This window comes from Cyprinodon tularosa, unplaced genomic scaffold, assembly GCF_016077235.1.
Source record: "Cyprinodon tularosa strain WSP-4 unplaced genomic scaffold, ASM1607723v1 ctg221, whole genome shotgun sequence".
Taxonomy (NCBI): domain Eukaryota; kingdom Metazoa; phylum Chordata; class Actinopteri; order Cyprinodontiformes; family Cyprinodontidae; genus Cyprinodon; species Cyprinodon tularosa.
In genome coordinates, this window is record NW_024038824.1 from 667,637 (window position 1) to 691,291 (window position 23,655).

The following is a 23,655-nucleotide window of genomic DNA, read 5'->3' on the forward strand; positions in this document are numbered from 1 at the left end:
TGACAGAGCTTTGTAGTGCTTTGATCCTTCTGAATAATAAACTCTAAACAGGATGAGCCTTTAATGCTGCAGCATTTTGCTGCTTGTTCCCGCAGCTCCTGCTCACATCTCAGTAATCCTCCAGAGCGCAAAGAAAAACAAAGGATAGGAGCTTATTTTGTCCAGAGGTCTGTCCTGAAAACAAGCTGCTGTGTTCTTACGGTAGACATAAAAAAAAAAAAAAGGACTCTGATTGGTTGACATTAAGATGTTGTGTTTGAGGTGGCACCCCATCTCGCTCCATTACAACGACTATCCTGGAGCTCATCAAAGCCGGAGGCTTCTAGGAAATATGAGTCTGCTAAAAGCTTTGTGGGCCGTCTCAGAGCCGCTGTCCACTCCACTGTGTAAATAAAGCTCCCTACCAGTCATTGTGTGTTTGTGTGTGTTTTGATTGGACAGTCTTACAGCTCCACCGATGTGTGTTTTTATGACTCAGGCTGTGTGTATTAGTGGTTGATGTGTAGCGGCACACGCTGCTTAGATGCAAAGTGTCCATGACAGCTTCGGATCGATGTTCTGATCCGTGTTATTCTCCTCCCGGGGGAGTCTTTATCCACGTGCTGCAGACACTCTGTCCTGTTCACTGAAACTCACCAATGGCTTTGCTTCTTTTAACAACATCCACTGGAAGTGAGCTTCAGCACTAAACAATGGGAAGGAAAAAGCATCTTCCACATACAGACTTAAATTTGATAAATCTAGTCCCATTCAAAGCCGCTGCTGCTGCTGATGTTCAAACCAGATCCATTATCAAGAGGGAGTGTGTAAACTGAGCATGGATATACAGGAACAAATGGGAAAGGCTTTTACACTCCTGGCCACCCTAATACAAGTGAGCAGGGAAAGGTATATGGCAAATTAAACAGCAAGTATATTTTCTACGAGTCAGGAAACAAAGCATGAAGCACGAATATTCCCCAATTCTCATCTCCATTGCTTTTCTGGAAGCAGGTCAGGCTTCTTACAATTTTCTTTTCTGAAACAAAACACCTGATGGAAGCAGATCTTAGAAACTGTGATGTTGGACAAAGAAAATCTAAGGAGTTCCTATGACAAGTGGCAAAAGTTGTCCAAGCACACTAAGCCGTGATTTAGCATTTTATTTCTTTGCTTACTTTGTTTTTGTGATTACTGCGTAAGATGTCTATACACCGATAAAGAAACAAGACCTAAATAACAATCAGTACAGAAAGTGTCTAAAAGCAAATTCCAAAGCTTTTGGACTCCAGTCAACCACAAGGAGAACCATTATACACTAATGGAGAAACACGGAACCTTGATTATCCTTCCCAGCAGCGGCCACCCTACAAAAATCACTTCAAGAGCTTATCGAGTATGCACTCAGCGCACCTAAAAAGAACAATATTTAGAATTCTGCAGGCCTTGCTAACTATCAGTAAAGGTTGAATTTCCTCTCTGCATTTTGCAGTTGACATGGTTCTGCTGGCTTCCCCCAGCAGAGCTGGAGGAGGAGGAAGGGGAGAGGGGAGCCTCTGCTGAAGCTCTTTCCCTCGTAACCCATTCCCAGATAAAGCAAGTGACGATGAGTATGAGGATTGTTCTTTTCTGGGTGCTTTATTGGGAAGATCAGCGATAATATAAGGGGACTGGGTTTTGATTGGCTTCTAGTGGAGGCTGAATTAAAACCACTGCTCTGTCATGATGATCACCTCTCTACACGCCTACGCCTGCTTTCACTCATTGCTAGTTTGTGTTAATTGGAGCCATTCAGTCTAGGGTTATACTTGAGCTCTGTATGATCTTGTAAGCATTGATTATGCAGTTTAAATGAACTGCTTCCAGAGTCCAGGCTGTTCTCTCCAATTTCCTTCTGTACCTTGGTTCTGGTTCTGCTGTAGGCTGTTTTTTGGCAAAGATACTCAGGCATATAATATATATTTTTTTTTTAGACACCTGCTGGATTGAGCTTGGGAGAATCTTTAGCATCTTGTCAACAGGGTTTTTGTCTTTTCTTGGTCACATGCACTGACCTGTCTCTGGTTCTCTGTCTCTAGTCTCAGGCGGGCTTCGATGCAGCGCCGGGTCTCGAGGAAGGCCTGCCGCTGAGCCCGGTCAGACAGGTAACTGATGAATATCCCAGCAGTGTTCATACACATGAAGAGCACAGCCTGAGCTGCGACCTGGAACACAGAAAAAAAAGCTCTGATAAAACTGCTCCTTTTCCCAAAAGGTTATTATCACACCTGATTTTTGATGTTCCGTTTATAAAATTAATTCTCAGGCTGGATCAATTTGCTGATTTATTTGATTTAAAAAATGTCAATAAATATTTGGTAGACATCTATTTAAGTTCATTTTTTTTTTTACAGTATACGTTTTTAAATGGGTTGAAATCTAGCTGTTCAGGTATATGAGTAAAACCTGCAGGAGAGAAACAAACCCACATGAGAGCAGCTCTAGACACCAGGAAAATGGGACAAAACATCAGTTAGTGGGATTTCCTGCCTCCTCAATGCTGTTTATCTGCAACAGACAGATTTAGGTTTGGTGATTATATCTCAGACATTGTAGAAATAATGTTCTAAAACATTGAAAAAATGTTCTCGGTCCATTTGCATCAAACAAAGTCTCCAGTGGAGGGAAGAATCTGGATCTGGAGTTACCTGTTAGGGTCACTTTTATCAGTTTTTCCAACAACTTTAAAGGAGTCACTAAACAAAAAAAAAAAACTATGTTTAAAAAAGTAGGAGAGAAAAGAAGAGGTCATCAGTGGCATCCATTAAAGTTCCTAAAGATAGTGGTATCCAACACAATTCTTAGAAGAGATAGCCCAACCAAAAATTCCAGAACATAATTTCAGTGATTTAACACGTACTCGGACAATGGGGCTCTCATCCGCATCCAGCCAGGGTGTGACCTGTCACATGCGCTGGGTTGGGTCCCTCAGCGTCTAGGCCCCTTTGGGGTAAGGCCCCTCCGGGATTGTGCTCCAGCTGCTTTCGCCCGCACTTCTCTGGTGGGTGCGGCCATCCCTATGTCTGCCCTGCATGTGTCCAAGTGATCTGGGCTGCTTCTGGATATCTGGGGCTTGTATTGGCTCTTTTTCTCCCTGGGGCCCTGTAGGGCATGTCGGAGGGCACCCACACCTGCTATTAAAACCCGCCCGATACTGGTATTGGTGCAACACTACTAAATACTAAGCAGCAGCTACAGATATATACCTCCCTGATTAATAATGTGTGTTCACCATAGGTTTTTACTCAGACACACATATATCTAAAGGATACCCATTGCTCCTTAATCTTTGTTTTATGATTATTTTGATTGTCTATTGTCTTCTTTTTGCTGTTATGCTCTCTATTTTCTGTTCCTCTCATCTAATAAAGGTATGGAGGCAGGCTTCTGGGAGTGACTGTATATATTCTATGTTGTCTTTTTTTCTGTTGTGTTTTTATTTACTCTTTTCATGCACCCTTCCCTGTTTCTATCTCTCTCTCTCTCCCCTTAGATCTTATCCCCTCTGTCTCTCCTACTTCGCTTTCTGTCTCCATGTCTCTTGTATACAATTTTACTCACTGAATCATTTTCAATAAAGTTTAATATACAGGTATCAAATGCTACCTTTTGGCAACAGTCATAATGGTCTGCTTGTGAAAGCGAAGCTGTTTAGCTATCAGCTAGCTGTGGAACATCTAGTCCTACAGCAATATTGGCAAAAAAAGGACACACACACCAAAATAAAGATATTTAAAACATACCAGGATGATTGCGACAGATAAAAAGGTAAAAAACAGATAAATATATGTAGCAGCTCACTGAAATTGGTGCTCTCATCACTTAAATCAATTAATAGCATGAATTTATGGAAGGAAATGGAAAAAGTTTTTAGGCCAAAAATAAACCTCTCACTTCTAATTATATACAGCAAAGAAAGACTGAAAAGCTTCATAAATTGATTTTGGAAGCTCATCTGGAAATCAGTATTAATGTACCATTTTGACACCTTAGCCTGTATCATTTTGAAATACCTGTTCAATAAATGAGAGGCTTTAGGATGTGCAGATTGTAGAGCGACCAATGCGAGACAATGATCAGTGCACCTCACTTTAGTTCAAAACAAGAATATTTTCTTTGGAAGAAATTGCTTCTGTTTTACAGTCATTTTGAGTGTTTTGCCAGGATGAGCCATGTTGTAGATGACCTGTATGAGTGCTAGAGCGATAACACCAAGTTTAACACACTAGATCCATCCTCACACCTGAGACCTTGGAACAATAACGATTCACATGACACCAGGGAAGGGGAAGGGCTAATTGGGCACCATCTGGACCTTTTCACCTATTGGTGTTTTCTCCTTTACTAACAGCGATTCAGAGATAAATGGCTGTGGTGAGTTATTTTGAGAAGCAGCAAAATTACACTGCGATGGAAGATATACGCTGACTACTTTACATTGTATCTAACAATAATTTCTCAAGTGTTGTTCCCTAAGAAACCGAAGATACAACCAGATGGAGAACCAGTGCTTCTATGTAATTCCTGATCCTTCGATTTTTCTGCCTTCCATACAGGGAGCCTCCCTAAACCTTTTCCATCTTCTCATTACCTCCACCAAACAGATTTCCATGACATTTTTACCAAAGGTGCACCTCATTTTAAGGAGACATCCAGTGATCATTGACAGATTCATCATCATCATATTCATCTGGACTCAAAAAAGTCCAAAAATATTATACTGAACACAAAAACACAGGAAAGGTGCGCTATGCCTCGTTCAAAGTCTCGATCTGCTGATAAAAGCAGAAAGCAGAGTGTGTGAAGAGGTTTAGAGCAGAACAAACACCAGAGGCTGCAGACACACACTGTGCCTTAATTATAAAAATAACAAAAGGTTTTTAAGGACATTTCTAGCAAAGGTGCACAACATGCCGAGGAACAATAAGATCATTTGTGAGATTTAGCTATTGGAGTAAGTCACTATATGGTGCAAAATTTGCTACTTGGCCAATTTTGGTAGCCAACTATACCTTGACATTATGCAGACGTTACGCTATGAAAGACCTTCAGCATCCCGCACCTGACTGATACCTTTGTGCCATTCGATCCTTTTTGCAAACTCTAGTTTAGCTAAATGATATTTGTGAGAAAATGACAGAAAGATAACACCAAGACATTTGACCTTCATCGCAGGTTCATCAGCCTGACTGTACCAAACGGCAGGTCTTAACTTAATGAGACTCAGTGCTGAAACTGAAACCAGAGTAAAGGTTTAACAAGGCTGTGAACAAATAAGCAACCAGACTGCTGCACATTTTATATCTCTCACTCATTGTTTTTTTTTTTTTTCCACTTGGGTTATACAGCATAAATGTTGCAATATTTACAGATTGTTTATTTTTAACACTTTCATTGTTTTACATCAGAAAATCCTGGCAATTTGACAGAGAATAATCACGCATAGTCAAAAAGCAGCTGGAAGAGCCGTTCCAGAGAACTCATCACTCTGATGTCAACATTAAATAAATAAAAAAACTCAGTGAGGGGGAGTCCTGCTTACTGTCAGCTCCGGTTTTACTTCACAATGACTCATCTGTCTTAGTTCCTTCACTCAAACATGAATTATTCAGGGACCTATGATGTATTTCTTATCTTAACGCACAAGCAGAATCTGGAAGCTGGTTTCCTCCGATTTGGTCTGCTTCTGTGAAGAATCAGTTGGATTGTTATTAGAAAATTTACTTAAGAGTGGAAAAAGCTTCCTATTCAAATTAAGGGATTGCAAATATAACTTTAAACATTTGTCCATTTGGCCCCCGGGTAAATTCACTGTGCCCCACCTAAAGAGGTAAAATCATAACCCTGCAATTCCACATGTTAATAAAAGTGTTAAGATCTAGTTAATAATGTAGGTCAGAAATGAGCCTGACGTCACATGCAAGCTTTCATCCTCCCTGACAAGATGACGAGCCAGGACGAGAACATCTGAAACCAGATCTGATGTGATCACGGAGCCAAGGAAATAAAAACAGGTCAGTGATTATCGTCAGATGAATGAGCACGGCTCCTGCATTTACACTCTCTAGCATATACCACCCACCGTCCTCTCTGCAAGACACAATAGAAAAATGCTGCTTGTCAAAAAATGTTTGACAACAAGTTTCTTCTTTCATCGAGGTTCAAAAAGATAATTGAGCTGAACATCTGCATCCTAAATCAGTGCTTTATTAGAACTGTCCAACTACCGGTGCTGCTGCCGCTTTGTTTAATGTGCTCTGCTAAAGTAACAGACAAACTCAGAATGAGAGATTGCTGCAAAGTAAACGTCTTGATGCAACCAAATTTGTTCCAAGTTTTGATTCAAAAGGAGAGATTGCTACAAAGTCAGTGTCATCTGGGTTTCCTTGGAACTGGGCTGTGCTGCTTAAAAACTAGCTTCATATTGAAATTTATGTGCCTGGATTTCAATCAGACAAGGGATCAATCTGGTGAGTGGTGCAATGCCTTGCAGCAGGGATTTGGGTTCGACCCGGCTCAGGCTTTTTCAGCATGGAGTTTGCATGTTCTCCCTGAGTATGCGTGGGTTCTCTCCGGGTACTCCAGCTTCCTCCCACAGTCCAAAAACATGACTGTTCGGTTAATTTGCTTCTCTACATTGTCTGTAGGTGTGAGTGTGTGCGTGAATGGTTGTTTGCCTCTGTGTTGCCCTGCGATGGACTGGCGACCTGTCCAGGGTGTACCCCGCCTCATGCACATAGACAGCTGGAGGTAGGCACCAGCACCCCTCCAGAAGCCACTTGGGATAAGCGTGATGGAAATAGATGGATGGATAGGGATCAATCTAAATAATCAGGGACGTACACAGATAGACACTAGGTGGTGCTAGAGCACCTGCCCTTTTCCTCTCTGGACACTTTTTACACTTTTAATCTTTGGACCAAAAAAAAAAACAGTTATGAATTTAAAAGCCTATCAAACCCAGAGTCTAGATTTTTGTAATTTTGCTCCACGAGACGTGAAGCACCGCCTCAATAGAGCCTTGCCTTGGTGAAGAGACAGCTAACCGTCCAGATAACTAAACAAGCATATTTACCTGCTTTACCAACCAGTTAGTTCATGGCATGTCTTTGATGGCCTCTATCAGGCGCCAAGGAACGGTTTAAATGCAACTCTTTGATTAATTTGGAAAAAAACTTAACATAAAGCATCTCATAGATGTAATTTTTGATTTGCTCCAATGGTCCAGGTCCAAGGACTCCCTGATGACATCTATTTAACTCATGTCACGGCTTACCTTTTGTTTGTTAATCATTTAATTGAAAAGCAAACATAAGGCTAAATATAAGGCCAAATGTTCAAAAATTCTTGAAAATAACTTTGATAAAGTTTTATTAATTTAAGGTGGGATGTGTAGATTAAGCTGCATTTTCAATATCAATGTTTATTGACAGACATCTTGTACTGCAAACAATGACCAAAAAATATGTTATGTTTTCTGAAAATAACTGCATCTATCCCCAATCTGAAGAGGGAAACAAGATGATCAGCCAGTGAAATGAGAGTTTTTCAACTTTAAAAACGATTATTACATATTATACACTTGAAATAACATAATAGAGTTTTTTTTATGTAAATCTTAATCTGCAAATTGCCATACTAGATACCCAACAAATTTAAGAATATTCTGGAATCTTTGGCTCTATATTAGTGGATTTGAACTGTTATTTATTTGTTTAACTGTTATTTATTAAGTTACACTAATGTGGTATTGCTACCTATGGACAGCGGAAGATTGTTAAGACCATTGTTTTGCTGTTGGCGGCTCCATTTGACGTATAAAGTGCCCTTTTTCCAATCTCAGCACCTGCCCCCAAAAATGTCTTTGCATGCCACTGTAAATTATATATTTACTTTTAATCCAATCTTGCTCCAACAATTTTAACGGTTCATCCTCCCAGTGGCTGATAAATCTGGTTCTGTGCAAAAATATCTAAAAACGGCACAATGTGTCCATGTTTCATGAATGAAGATTTCACATGCCTATCAGTCAAGCTGCAGTCAAAAAACTGACCAGAGGATTTCTCATCTTTCCAGTGAATAAATGTGGATGAAATAACATGCACAGCCAATGTTATCGCATTTATGTTGTGATTCTAGTTCATTTTACACATGTAGTAAATATTTGTATTGACTTAGAGTAATTCAATTTATTATAACTAGTTTAATTTTTAAAGTGCACATAAAAATAAAGAGCAGGATCTGGGATGTCTTTTCTTTTGCTTGTCAGATCGCTCGGAGGCTGAAGGAAACACACGTGTCATGTTTAGATAAAAAACAGAGGTGACTCAGAAAAACAAGGCCGCTTGCCTCTGTTCTTTGAAATATGACTGTATGAAGACAGAAGGCTTTCATCAGCCTTGAGCGTGCTCAGTGAAGAGCAGCTCAGCATGTTAAAGCCTTCAGACAGGCCGAGCTGATGCAAGGCTGTGCAACACGGGGGATTTCACCGGCGTCGGGCTGAAGCTTCACATGATGCAAATGTTAAAGCAGGTGAGCTGAGAGTTCAGTTCATGGATGGAAACTGTCCACTGCTTCCACCGCACACACACACACACATCCCCTGTGATGTTCACTGTGAATTCAACACCAGAATGACCCTCCCCAAAGAATAACTGTTTATGTTTGGAGAATGGGGATGATTACAGTCACAGACAAGTCTGAACAGGTTCCAAACAACTGCTGCCCTCCGTTTGTCTCGGTTTCTATAAAAAGCTTGTTTTTATCTTCCTACATAAAGCAACACAAACCCAGGAGAATATGCTCAAGCTAAAATCTGATCTCACAGATTAACATCGATCCGCAGCAGCTGAGGGCAAAATCATCTTCATCGAGATTCAAACCAACGCAATCAGTGAGTTTCTCTGCAGTTTCATTTTAATATCGATATAATCTAGTTTGTTTAGTTTATATATATATATAAATAAATATATAACTATATATAACAGTTTAAAAACCTTTTAATCATGACAATAAAATGTTTTACCGAGGCATTCCTAAAAAAGTTTCTTTATTGCCAGGAAACTAACAACAAATGTATTGCTGCACACACTGCAATCTCCCCATTATAGGATAATAAAGGGATTTTCGATTCTAATCTATTCTATTCTATTTAGTTACAGGGGTAACTAGTAAGGCAAATAAATTGTGAATAAACCGACACATTGATAATTAGGAAAACTAATTCTGGGAAGGAGGGAATCTGCCATCAAGTGTAGCTTAACTACAGAATCACATGTTTTATATCTGCTAACGTTGTCCTTACGCACACGATAAGGCCTTTATCTCACCAGCTATGAAACATTTCTGAACCCAAGTGCTCCTCTTGACGGTGTAACATTGCAGATATACAGCGTATTTCATACATATGCATAAAGAAATGCACACACACCAAGCCCTGACTAAAGGCCTTCATCAGGACTTTAGATGAAAAAAGTGTCATAATTGCCTTCTCCAAAGTTAATGTTCTTGAAAAATACATGATGTAATAACCATGACCCACAAGCTGTTATTATAAACGGGTTATTTAGACATTTATTATAGATTTTCTGTTGGTAAATGATCTTATACTGATAGTTTGAGATGCAGGAGCTTTTAAAATAATCTATGAAAGATTCATGAGCTGTTCTTCAGTTTAACACAGTAATGAAGATGTAAACAGAGATTTCATGTATATGCAATTATTTGTTTGCAGCCTCCAGTCGATTTAGTTTTCTAAAGCTTAGTTGTTGTTTTTTTCTCTTTTCCTAAAGCAATTAGGTTCAGACCAGAAGAAGAGGAGTTATCTGCCTAATGAGACTTGTCAGATTTTCTGATTTCTCTGAGCCAAACTCCTAAAGGAATCAAACAGGGAGTCTAGAGAAGAACCAGAACCAAGTAGAGAACCATCCAAAGATGTCCAGGCTGGAGCTACAGCCGGTCCTGTGAGCTGCTCATTCTGGACTTCTGCTCCATCCAAACACTTATTTTGGCTCCAAATACGGTAGAGAATGACCGAGCCAAGATCCTGACAGACTGAATAGTATTGGCAAACCAACCGGACATTGTGGTGGTGGACAAAAAATAAAACCAAGCAATACCAAGTGACTGCAACATCAGGAAAAAAGGAACATGAGAAACTAGAGAAATACCAGGGGCTCAGTGGGGGAGACTGGTGGGTGGGGAAGAATTTTTTATATATATGTATATATATATATATATATATATATATATATATATATATATATATATATATATATATATATATATATATATTATATATATATATATATATATATATATATATGTTTATATGTTGATATTACTAGTAAAGTGCAAAGACTCAAACAACAAATTAAACCAGGAACTTCATAAACAACCAGAAGTTCTTCTGGATATTTTCCTAAATAGTTTTGAGGGTGAATTATTTTTATTTATTGCCAACTCAGACCAAAAATTAAAGACAGACATGTTCCTGAAAGTCATGCAAAAAGCATGTTTTTTTTTTTTAACATCATGAAATATTTTGTGCAATCGTCTTTTTGAATCCAGTTCAGATTTCATGGTCAAAACATGAGAGAGAATTAAAAAAAATAGATAAAATTCTTAGTCAACCAGAAAAAACTAATCTCTAACTATTTGTTTCAGAATCTGCATCTTCAGCTTCTTACAGCAAAATCTTGTCATTTGAAGAGACATTATTCAAAATATTGTATAAAGAAATGCAACAAGTGAAGAGGACAACCTGGAAAATGGTCAGTTAGATGAAACATGATAAATCACTTTAAACAGGTTAATGTCAGAGTTTTACCACCTTCATATGAGACAAAGACTTTATTTATCCTCCCATAAAAAAATCCAACTGTTTGCTAAAACTGAAGTTAAAAACTGGATATTTTTTACAGTTCATAAGAGGCAGATTAGCATAAATTAGATCAAAGTGATGTTTATCAAACAAGGTTTTGTTCCTCCCCTGCTGGCTCTATTTGATTTTTTTATTTTTTTTTCCAGGAAGAAGAAAGTTCTTTCGCTGTTGGACTGGAGGCAGAATCGTGTCACAGTAGATAAAACCCTCAAACAGACAGTTTGCTGTCCTCCATCAGAGAGCGAGATGCACTCGAGTGCTCAGCTCCTGTTTTCCTCTGCACTAAAACTGCTGCACTAAGAGCACATTTCAAGTGGGAAAAATAGAGCATGAAGAGGGATTTTCTGATTTCTGCTGCTCTCCAAAGACATGATGCTTCATGGAGAGCAAGTTGATATTCTATTGGAGGGTTTTTCCCACCTGTCTCTACGGCGCTCTGCTCTCGTGTTGGTATTTGCACAGAAATGTAACTGGTGGAACCAGTGTGGACCCAACCGTCTAATAACTCTTGACTAAGACAGGAACTGCAACAGAACATTAGATCAAAAAGTGCAATTTTTCTTTTTACTCCATTAAAAAAATCATCTTTCCAAGTCCTTAGAGGAGGAGGGTCTCATTTGTTTTCCTTTTAGGGAGCTTTCCTATTGGTTATAAGGACAGCTAACAGTGGTGCCAGTCCTGCTGAAAAATGTTTGATGATTTGTTTGAGGAATAATGTCAATTTTATTAGGAGAAAACGTTGGATAATTTATCTAAAGAGTTTTTCTCCTGCAGGCATGAATGCAGATCTTTCCGTTAATGGGTTTCTCTTACAGTCCTCATATTACTTTTATGCTTTTCATATGATTTTCCAGTTTTTATAATTGCTTTTACCCATTAAAGCTATGATGCAGTCTTACTATGGTTTTTATGGGTTTTTTAATTACTGTGATAACTATGTGTAATGTAATTGTGGTGGCATTTTCCTTCTTTGGGGAATTAACCACTTTATGGTGTACATTTATATGGATCGGTCGTTCTGCAAAGAGTTGAACCTATCAGCAAGTAGAATCCTTTTGAATGTTGATTAATCAGCCTGATTGCATGTGAGGAAGTAATGCTGATGATTGGTTGATCTGAATACTTCTCTGTAGCAAACACTTTATTGCCAAAAGTACAAACGTATTGGGTTTCACCACCAGATTAATGAATGTGGGTGTTCCAATCACTTTTATAGCTGCATGAGTAGAAAGTGTTCTGTGGAGAAATTGAACTTCACTGCAGAGTCCTGACTTTCACCCTTTAGGAAACATTTTTTTAAATCTCATTATCATTATACAGCAACTATTTGACTTCATCAAGTCACTGACAATGCAGGGTGTGTTACTCATGAATGAGCATGTGGAGATGCCAGGTTTGCTGTGACTCTTCATTAATCCCTCACACCAAGCATGCATGGAGCGACAGTGGAGAACAAAATTCCATTTTAACAACATCAGAACCAGGCTCAGTGTGAGCGGCCACCTGCTGAGGCCGACTGGGGTTCACAGAGACATTTATAATCGTAGTCTGTTTTTTTTTTCAAGTACGATTATGCTAACCATGTTCATTCAGTTCCTCCGAATCAGCCATTTCTAACAAATGTAATATATTTTATATGGTAGGAATTCACCCTTATGACTCTTCTTTTTTTATAACAGTGTTTTGTTGCTGTCTATACTTTTACTGACTATGACTTAGCTGCTGATACACCTAATTTCCCCTCTAAAGTACAATAAAGTATAATTCCTTTGTTGTCTAAAAAAAGAGATTGGGTATAAAAATTGTTTTCGTTTCATCTCTGCCTGAATATGTAGTATTAATTAGGAAGAATTTGTAGAATTTTATAGAACCTGAAGCAGTCTTGTGCTATTCATTGTTTTGGTAGAAACCATATAATTATTCAGATATAAACCAACCAATTGAATTTGATCTACAATAATGGCTTCCATGGCTCTTGAATGTAACTTAACCAAACAAATATATGCCATTATATTCTGTCACACAGAATGCCACTACTCAAGCTTGGTTTGAATTCAAAGCAGCACCATTATAATTACTATTATTAACCCTTCCTAATTATTTTCCATGGAGCTGTTGACAAGCCTCTTCCTGGCTTACCGCTTTTAATGAGGCCTTGTTAAAAACACTCACATCACTGGCATTTCCCCCTAATGAGTGCACCGGCGGTCTCCATGCTGATGCCCTTTATGGCCAACCGGCGCTGATCTTTTCCAAAACATCACAAATGCCGCCACAGCTGCCGCAGCTTATGGGCTTTTAATTTTTGCCTCCGTGGGAGGAGCACAGGCCCTCAGGGGGCATCTAAGAAATTAAATCAGCCCTGATGGCGTCCTGGGAGGGATTCACAATAACACACAGTAGCACACCGTAATGCACCAGGACTCTCTCAGAGATACAGCGAGGAGCCTCGAGGGAAGAGAAGCAGGGAAAGATGGCCTCATGTAGTTGTTCTCGGGTTGTGCCCAAAGCAAAAATCCTACAGCTCTCCCACAGATCCAAAATCCACAGTAGGAGCATCTTCATCCTTTATGGTGACAAGGAAATGAGCTGCTAAGATCTCAAATAACGAACGCAGTTTTGTTATAACAACAAACAAATTAATTACAGGTGTAAAAAGGTGCTGACCATAGCATTGAAAGGAAAATCTTGTATGAGCTCTGAATGTTGTAGCTTGAATTATCTGAGTGATGTTGCCATTCTTGGCGAGCTCTCTCTGGAAAAGATTTTTAATCACAATGGGATCTACCTGAATATATACAGTAGATGACGATTGAAGCAGTGGAGTCAGAAGCAACAGTGGTCATAAAAAATATCGGACCAATATAATGATAATAACAATAGCATTACGATTAATAATGATAATTATTCATAATCACCTACATGTATCTCAAATGGCTTCAATAAGCAGTGAAAGCATTAAAAAGATAAAATGGTAAATAAATTCTAAAGTTGAAAAATTATATATGAACCATAACACCTCACTGCTTTCACCAGCATCTCAACTACTGCTATAGGTCAGTTTTCACTTAAATCTAACCAGGGTGCAAGAGTGAGCACATGAAAGCCCTGTTTCACTTTAATTATATGATGATATGAGTGCTTTAAAGGTAGGCTTACAACTTTTTTTTTTTATAAAGCTTATAGTTAGAGGGGCTCAGGTTATCCTGAGCTATGGTTTAAACTGTTGGAGGACATAGGGACCCCTTTTTCATCATTCTGCTTTATTCTTTCTCTTTTCTCCCACTCTGCAGAATTTTTAGTTTGATAGTTTGTTCCTGTTTGGCTGTGACACCATCCTGGAGAAAAATATCAGCTGCGCTGCTGCCACCTTTGTTTATAGATATTCAAGATCATCCTGCTTTTCATTGTAGTCCTGTTTCTCTGTAGTCCTGTTAAAAGGGAGTTTTTCCTCTCCACTGTCGCTACAAGCATGCTTAGTGCAAGGGATCGCCTTCGAGTCAATGAGTTTATGCAATCAACTGGTTTTCTTTAGATAGAAAACTTAAATCAATTTGACTGGATGATATGGCTGAATTGTAAAGTGCCTTGAGATGATGTGTTGTGTTGTGAAACTGAATTGAATTGAGTTCCTTTGATTGCCTCCCCCCCCCTGCTCCCTAAAACAGGTGAGAATCACCATAGCAACTAGTGGTTGCCTTTTCTGAGCCCCAGATATTGGATTTGATAAAATACATACATTTGTATGTCTTAGCAGAAAAAGAAAACAGAGTGTAAGGATAATAGGAATCATAATAAAAGCAGCAGGAGTGACTGAAATGCACATTAAACCTGGAGAGAATCACAAGGATGAATTTAGAGGGTTTACTGACATTTTGAAAATAAAAAAAATATCTATATTTGTGCTCAAAACCCAGAAAGACATAGAGCCGGGCATTGCAGATAATGATAGAATGGGCAGATGTATGAGAATAGTGAGGTCTTCCCTCCAGGGCCTGTTCTATGATGGTGGACTGGAGATGAAGGTGGAGGGAAGTTGATAGGAGAAGGAGGAAGACTAGGGAGGTGAAAGAGGTGGAGCTGAGCTGCAGCTCAGGGCACAACAATGCGCTTAAAAAGAAAAATAATGGATGCTATTGGCTGCCGAGGAGGCTTGGAGAGTAGAGGAAGGTTGGCAGATGACTGGCAGAGTCTTCCAGATTGAAAATACGCCTATGCTTGATTTATTGCACTAAAACCAGAGAAGGGGCTGATGGGATCAGAGCTGGAACCTTAATTTCATTATATAGAGATCATATTTTGATCAGTAGCTGCAGCCTTGCTTTTGAACATTTCCTCTTAAATGCTTTTTTTTCTCCCTTGTCTGCAGCCTGATGACCTGATTTTAGTCTATTAACCTCTACTGGCAGATTAGCTTTAGTTCGCTACTGCTGCTTTTCATGGAGCTGTGCCAAATCAGTCCAGCATCTCACTTCACGACTGCCAGCATTACTAAATGGATGATAAACTTTATATGAGTCTTCATGTTTTTAAGACAAATAAATCTGTTCACGATTCTGTTCAGTGATGCAAAACTACTTTAAACAGAAGCATTTATCACAGACAATATTTATTTATTGCTGGTGAAGAAGAACCACCTTCTAGGCTGTAATGTGAGCATCAATAATACTGATGGGCCATAAACTACTGTAACACGCTAAAAGTGTATCAATTAAAATGAAACTCTGAAATCCTAATTGTATACGTTTAGCTTTCTGTATTATGGTCCTTGCAGAAAAAAAAGCAATAATGGGGGGCAAATGAGTACATTTCCACTATAAAATGGAGAAATATCTAGATTGTTTTCATAAATCTGCCAGAAATCTATCTGAAATGATGCCAAATATTGCCAAAATGTTGCTTGTTGTTAAAAGATCGTACTTAAAAAAAAAATCATGATGAAAGGCAGTATTTACAATATTAAGCCTAATCCTAAGATATTTAATTTTATTGAAAACTAAATCAGTCAAAACAAAAAAAAGTATTTAAAAATTCCTCTACAGTTGATGTGTTCATAAAAGAGAAGCACCCTGGATATTATAACATCCAGGTTATTTTCCTGTATCAGAACATCTCTTTGCAGACATATAGCAGCTTCTTCCTCTCTGCTTCCATCCAAATACACCAAACTGTAGTTCCTTCCTCCTCTTCCTACCTCCTATCACTTCATCTTTCGGCTTAACAGTAAGAACACTATCCAGGGTAGGAAGGGAGCTCTGGACTGCTGCGCTAAACCCAGGCAACCTTCAGCGTTTTGTAGCTTATTAGGTGACAGAAACGCACATGGATGATTCTGGTTAAATTTGGACTACAGCCTTCCAAGAAAAGAAATACAAAAAACAAAAGTTACATATATGTGGCAAATGGCTGAAGCTCTCCATTATAAACCATAAAAATATGAAGGTGTGTAGATTAGCATGAGTAACAAAAAGAAACTCATGAATGAATAATGCATTTTTGTTTTATTCCTTAAGGTGGGTTGTGGCTGAACATCCAGGAATGCAAAGGACTCTGGGAGTTTGCATAGCTTCTAAGGGTCAGATGCTAACTGAGCAATGATAGGAAGCATCCATATTCTTCCTTTCTCCTTCACTATTTGGATAACAATTTTTATGGCAACTGGCAGTAGACCTGTAGAAGGTTGCCAGTCCATTACAGTGCAAAAAATAGACACACTACCATGGAAACGCACACAAATACATCTCTCTATCTTTGCGGTGCCTTTCTATAGACTTCCATTCACTTCTAACCAACTTCTAAAGCTTAACAATGATCCTAACCCTAACCATTACAGGTTTATATCTAACGCCAACCCAAACTTAGTCCTAAATGTGTCCCCTGGCCCTGAGACATTCCCCTTTTGGGATCCAGGCACTGGGCCGAACAAGAAGCAGTCGGCCCCTACAGTGGGCTTTTTTTTTCACAATCGGCCCCACAATGTATCATACACACACAACTAAGGACAGTTTAGAGCAGGCATGTCCAAAGTCGGCCCTTGAGGGCTGCTGTCTTACAGATTTTCAGTGTTTCCCTCCTTCAGCACTGCTGATTTCCATTGTTAGCTGATTAACTGGCTTTTGCTGAACTGCTGTCATTTGAATCAGCTGTGCTGAAGCCGAAATGACTGAAAACCTGTAGGAGAGCAGCCCTCAAGGAAAGATGGACAGGAAAAACATGCACCATACATGCAGAAAGTCAGAGTTTAAATCAGGATCCTCTTGCTGCACGGCAACACAACTACAAACTGGACCACTGAGCAGCCCAATCATCCATATATATACTTTTATATTCCAAAACCATCCCCTTTTTTGCACCAGACTACATTCAAGTAAATATGTAAAATATATCTAGATATACCTGTTTTTTGGTTTATATTTACTCTCCTGTAGGCAAATTAATATCTTAAATCGTGCTATATAAATAAACCAAAGTGAAATTGAATTGAATTCATACCAGATCTGCCTTAGTGTGATGCAGACACCCCCAGAGTGTCTATTTAATAAATATTTCAGCTCAGTCAGTGACCCTTCTGCACAATGACTGTACTCATGTTTTATGGATGAATTCCTTAAGAAAATGCTGCAGCATCACCAGACAGAGAGGCTGTCAGAGCCACCTCTGCTAAACCTGCTAGTATCTAATTACAGCTGCATAAAAACATGTGAGGGGAGCAGCTGGTTGAGAGAGTAGGCTACCAGAGCAAAAACCTGCCGTTGCAAGCATCGCTGTGCAGAAAAGTCCTCCGCTGCCAAATGAGGGGATTTATTCCATGGCTCAGAGGTGCAGGAGAGGACAGTGAATGATTAACTGGGCTTCACACGCCCGGTTATCTGCTGATGCTCCACAGACAGCGTCTGTGTTTGAGAGCCCTTCAGTTTAAATTCAACATGACATGGATGGCCTCAAATAATATTTCATCACCCTGTGATGTTTGCAGACAGACTCTGTTGGAACACCAAGTGAAGCTCTTTGAGTTCTGTTTGCAGACAAGCTGTCGGCTTTTATGGCATCAGAGCAGCAGAGCTCTTAGATTGTTAGTTTTGTTGGTTTTTTGTGTAAAAGTATGAGTTGAATGAATCGATCTTAGTCCCATCCATGTCTGAACAGAGCCAGGTTCAACGACATAAAGAGTCAATGAGCTTCTGCCAGAACTAGCTTTACACAGCATTAGGTTTCAGTAATTAGCAGCATTAAAAAAAATGTTCCAGCCCAGCTGGAACATCAGATCCAGCCATGTTTGACATCGACTCTTTGCGGCCTGATTAAAGCTCATCACTTTCCCATCATGTCGATGATAAATAAAAAAAAAACAGTGAACACTTTCATGATAAAAATCCTGCAATCTGCTTTTAAAAAAGTGACTGATAAGCAGAAACTATGCATGTAATACAATGCAAAACTAGAAATACATCCTTAATTTTATGCAACAGGTTTACAAAAGCCAGCACAGAATTGTCAAGGAGAAGGAAGAGAATGTTTGGTTTTAGACATTCTTTACAAATCTGGTGTGGAAAGTGTGGAGTGCATTTATATTCAACACCCTTAAAAAGATCCAGTGGTTTTAGTGATGGACACAGCAGTGCAAACCTTCAGAGACTGGAAAATATTAGAGAACAAGCAGCATCATGAAGATAGAGGGCATCAGCTGTCAGATCAGGAAATTGTGGACATAAATTGTACCTCTGGAGGAGCTGTAGGCACCAGCATCCCCTTGCTATCCTAAAAACAAATGCACACTCCACTTTCCAGATATTCATTTCTAACTGGGTTAGGGTCATGTTCCTTCCCTTTTCATAATCCTGACCTGTTAGACTACTTTGGTCTGGTTATATCACATTGTGCTCCTACAATAAGCCCCCTTTCACTTCCATAATTTTACACTTCATTCTAAATGTATTTTTATGCAGAAATCTGATTGAACAATTAAAAAAATCTAATTAAAGAGCTATCAAACAATCGGATGAAGAAATTGATTAGGTCATAGAGCTGAGTTTAAAGGAAATTGTGGACATAAATGGTACCTCTGGAGGAGCTGTAAAAAACCCCACCAAAAATCAGAATATCTATCAATGGAAGGAGATTAATTAGCTTTTTTCCTTTAGCAAGAAAATTCTGCAACGTTTCCTGTTGTTGGTGGTCAGAGGGCCCAGCGGCACCAATCATCACGCTTCTGTCAGTCTGCCCAAGGAACTACAATGTAGCTCACTACCATCAGCAACTGAATGCAGAGTGATGCGCTTTGGGCTCCTCTGACTTGATAAAGCATGATATAAGTATAGATTATTGACCATGACTGCAGCACAAAAAGAAAATCCAAAATACAGCAAAGCTCAAGAGCTGGTGCTTTCTTCCTCTACCTCTGTCTCATAGAGATTATCAGGTCTCATTGTTTCATTTGAAAACAATTTCACTAACCAGCACAGCTTCAACCAGTTTGACCAGTAAAACATAATTTCTCTCAGTAGAAAAATCTCAAACAAATGCGTCTTTTATGTTCTTTACAGTAAAATATTCCCGTTAGAGCCAGACTGGTAAAGGTAGAAGTTACGGAGCAGTAAAAGCATTCCTGAGACAACGGCCCGATTTGCCAGGAAAATCATCGACACTTTTCTTTTCCGTTTGACAGTATTCTCTTTGGAGCTGCCAGAAAGGCAGTCTGGCTGTTGCTGCATGTGTAAATTGGATTTACAGGGAGGCAGGAGGAGGTGCCGCGACAAAGCAGCTTATTTCAGATCGGCTGCGATCAAAGGTGTTATAGTTGCCAATATGTTCCAAATGTGTTATCAGGAGCAACGATGTGATGAAGCGCAGGATTAACAGATCAGCTCGGCTTGCGGACCTTGCAAGAGATTAAAATCATTCACATTTACAGTATATGTACATCAAACATTAGGATTCAGAAATCTGATTACTTTGGTTAAAACAATAAACAAAAACATTGCTTTTCTAATGCTTGGAGAACATTAAACTACAAACAAAAAAGTAAAGAAAGAAAAAAAAAAGATCTCACCCTTAAATCCAGCATCACAGTAGATACAATACTATTCATTAAAATTCCACTAATTATATCAAAAACGCCCCCACTTTCACTTCCATAATTTTACACTTCATTCTAAATGTCTCTTTAAGCAGAAATCTGATTGAATAATTTTAGAAATCTAATTAAAGAGCTATCAAAGAATCGGAAGAAATAATTGATTAGGTTTAATGAGCTGAGTTTAAAGTGTGTCAGCTCCTCTAAAACCCAGAAAACAACAGAAAACTCCAAACAGATTGTTTCCATCAGTGTGAGCGTGAGTTAAGATAAAGTTCCACTTATGCTCTTTATCTTTAGAGAGCGGGACAAAAAAATTCTATCCTGGTTATTAAAGCAAAGGTTAGTTTCCTCATAGAAATAGAAAACCGCTCCTGCATCAAACCTTTTGAAGGTATCAGGGTCCATCTGATGAGAGAACTGGTTTTAAGATTTTTAAAGCTGATTATTTTTCCATTTTGGCCTGAAGAAAAGCAGTGCTTCCTCCAGGCAGAGCTTCAGAGCTTTGATGGGAGAGAGCTACCTGTTAATGGACAGTGGATGGATAAACATAAAGAAGGAAAATAAACTATCAATTAAAACTTAGGATTTTATCACTACATATAGGTTTTGTAACCCCTTTTATTGAGACAAGATTATCAAATCCCGCACCCAGCATTCAGTTCCTACAAACATAAATGCGTCAAAAGTAGAACAAAATAACATTTATTGTGATAGTTTCACACTATGAAAAACAGAGCTCAGTCTGGGGCTCAGCCTGCCACCTCTATTTAATATTTCCTTACAGCCATAATACAACTAGTTTTATTCCTACAGATATAGAAAACAGGAATAAAAGGACAGAAGACAGTTTTTTATCTGTCAGTGTGGCTGTAAAAACACATTTGATGTATCACCTCTGTGGTGAGCGGAGCCGGAAATTTACAGTCTACAGCATCCATCTTCCTCCATTATCTGAGCTGCAGTAAATCAAGCTGAATCCATGTTTTTCTACAGCTGATGCATTGAAGACGCTCTGCTAATCCTTCCTCTGTGCCGCCTTTACTGCTTTACCCTAAGAAGGCACTTTTTCTGTCAGTGCTGGAGCATTTATCTGCAGAATACTTTTGAGGAAACAAACGAGGTGACATTAAATTTTACATATAATGTGAGAAACATAACCGGGAAGCTTAAATCAGTGAGACACTTGAACATGTTCAGCAGAGGAGTCTGAGGGTTGTGCTATGAAGAGGAGACCTCAGTACGAGAGTCTGAGGTGGAGGATTCCCTCTAGACACCGGATGGACATTTTTCCTGAAACAATAAAGGAACTAATCATAAAAGGTGGACTGATAGGGAGCTCCAGCTGAAGGTAGGAGAGCAGAATATGGATAAAATCAATACTGACTCTACAGCACATTTGAGCTTTCTGAACTGACCCTGGTCCTAGAAGACAAAATGTGAAAGCTATAATTTTCTCCTTTAATGTAAAAACAAAGCAAATATGAAATACACTATTACGTTTCCAATACGAGAGAACCACAACGGTATTCACTGTGGGTTAACTAATATTAAAAAGGTTTGTGAAGGGGGATGGGGGGTTAGATACAAGAGTTTAACATTTAGCTGCTGCACAAAAAAAAAAAAAAAAAATTAATGTAGTTTTCTTAGTTCTGTTAACTTATAACCATATGCTTAAGTCCCAACAAATTATTACTATATCAGTAAAGATGCAGAGGGAATCTTCATGTTGCTAAATGGGGCCTGGGAACTGGGCAGCAACTACTACTTAATATAGAATACCTGGTTTCCCCTCGGAGGATAAAAATGTTTCTTTCAGCAGTAGAAAAAGCTGATAGGTCGATATCTAGTTGCTATAATAACAGTCCATATAGAAATATGAAAAGGCACCATAAATCATGACTTCCAGGGAGTTCTGGTTCTGTGCTGGGGTCTCCTCCCAGTGGGACGGGCTGAGAAAACCTCTCTACATGATGGAAAAAGACCTTTAACTGACTCAGTGGCATTTCAGAAATCAAATGGGACTTAAATGTTTCACACAGTGCGAGTTGGATAATAGAAGAAATGGTTAAAACCCCTGCCTCACCAGTCAATAGTAAGCCTACACAGCCATGACTTTTAGCTGCTACAGAACCACATTAAAAAGGTCATAGAGGGATGTCAGTCGAACTAAGGTGTGGATGTGAATGCTTTCCTTCTTAGATTGCGATGTAGAAAAGCGGCAGCACAAGCACTGGTTTGAAGAACTGGTCTGAATGCAAGATTTCTGCCATGGATTCATACTTGGTGTATCTGTATCTATGAAGCATGGCAACCATCGAGTTTGTATTAGCTACAGTGACAGCAAATATAATGGGAAGGTTAGGCATGAGGCAATCTAGATTGAATTGGTTATGATTTCATCATCAGTGATGAGGAATTGAGAGGAAGAGCAGAACCTTGACATAACTCCGTTCTCACTGCTGGACAGCTTGACGTTGGCTGCTGTCTGGTATGACATGCGTTCCTTTCAAGGTTTGTTCATCCGTATTAAACTACTTCAGACTAATGAACTGGAATTCCTTTCATCTCTTTTTATACTTGCTTTTTTTGCCAGATCCAAACAACATTCAACACTCCTGCATAAAAAGGTGAAGTGATGTACAGGAATCTGCAGTAAAAAGAAGCAATCTCTCCAGTGACGCCAAACCCATCTCTCTCATTGGTTACGATGCTGTAAAAATACTTTATTGTGCCAACCACCTTTACTTACTGTACAACCAAGACTTAAAATGACCAAATTTACCTTCTGAGAAGATTGGGATTGGCAATAAATAATTTACTATAAGGGAAAACACATGTATGCAGCATCTACAGATCATCAGATCATTCCTAAGCAGACAGATTACATCCAAATTCCATAAATGTGACTGAACAGCTCAGCATTAGTTTATCCAAGCTGGTTATGGAACAGTCAGGCTGGGTTGTCGCCTCTCCTCCATGTTCCATTTTCCAAAAGCTAATAGTTTCCCTGCTGCTGGGATGAGATCAGATATGACAGAGAGTCATTGCTGTGTAACAGCAGGGTGTCAACCTGCGCACAGACTCCAAGCCAGCCTGCTGTGAGTTTGGTCATGTCACTGACACACTGGCATGCAACAAAATGCTCTGGCAGTAATGGAATCCTCTGAAAATTTTTCAAAGGATCTATCTATCTATCTATCTATCTATCTATCTATCTATCTAGCAGCTGGTTTAATTTTATAAAGTTACTCTCCCTTTAAAAAACTCATCTCACACACATTAATGTTGGAACGACTGGACACAGATGAGAGTACAACACTAATTGAAAATGGCCCAATGCTGCCAAATTTGCCATTTTCTCTCTCCTGTGTTACGTGACTCGTTATTGTTATGGTCTCAGATGCGAAAGAGAAACACGGGTGTTTAATTCTTCATACTGGTCACTGGAAGTTCAACATGGCCCTTAATTTTTAGTAACTCTCTGAGGATCTGAAAAAAATAGAATTATTGCTGTACATAAAATGTGTCAGAGGATTGCCAGCAACAGAATGGTCAAGAACACGCAATAGGTTTAACAGACCCTGTTTCCTGCAGAGAAGGCCTCATCATGGTCGCCAAAGAAGGTAAGTCCTTATGAGAGTTGTCTAGTGATGGTGGGATGAGGCTTCATGAGGCATTG

General features: G+C 39.1%; 1 protein-coding gene across 2 annotated transcripts in view; it reads right to left on the reverse strand.

Annotated features, from left to right (window-relative positions):
• Positions 1–23,655, reverse strand: part of adcy8 (adenylate cyclase 8 (brain)) — a 153,995-nt gene that overhangs the window by 107,913 nt on the left and 22,427 nt on the right. For both annotated transcript variants that reach the window (XM_038286163.1, XM_038286162.1), the window contains exon 2: positions 2,034–2,183. In XM_038286163.1, the coding sequence (XP_038142091.1) occupies positions 2,034–2,183 (150 nt within the window). The remainder of the gene's footprint in view (positions 1–2,033; positions 2,184–23,655) is intronic.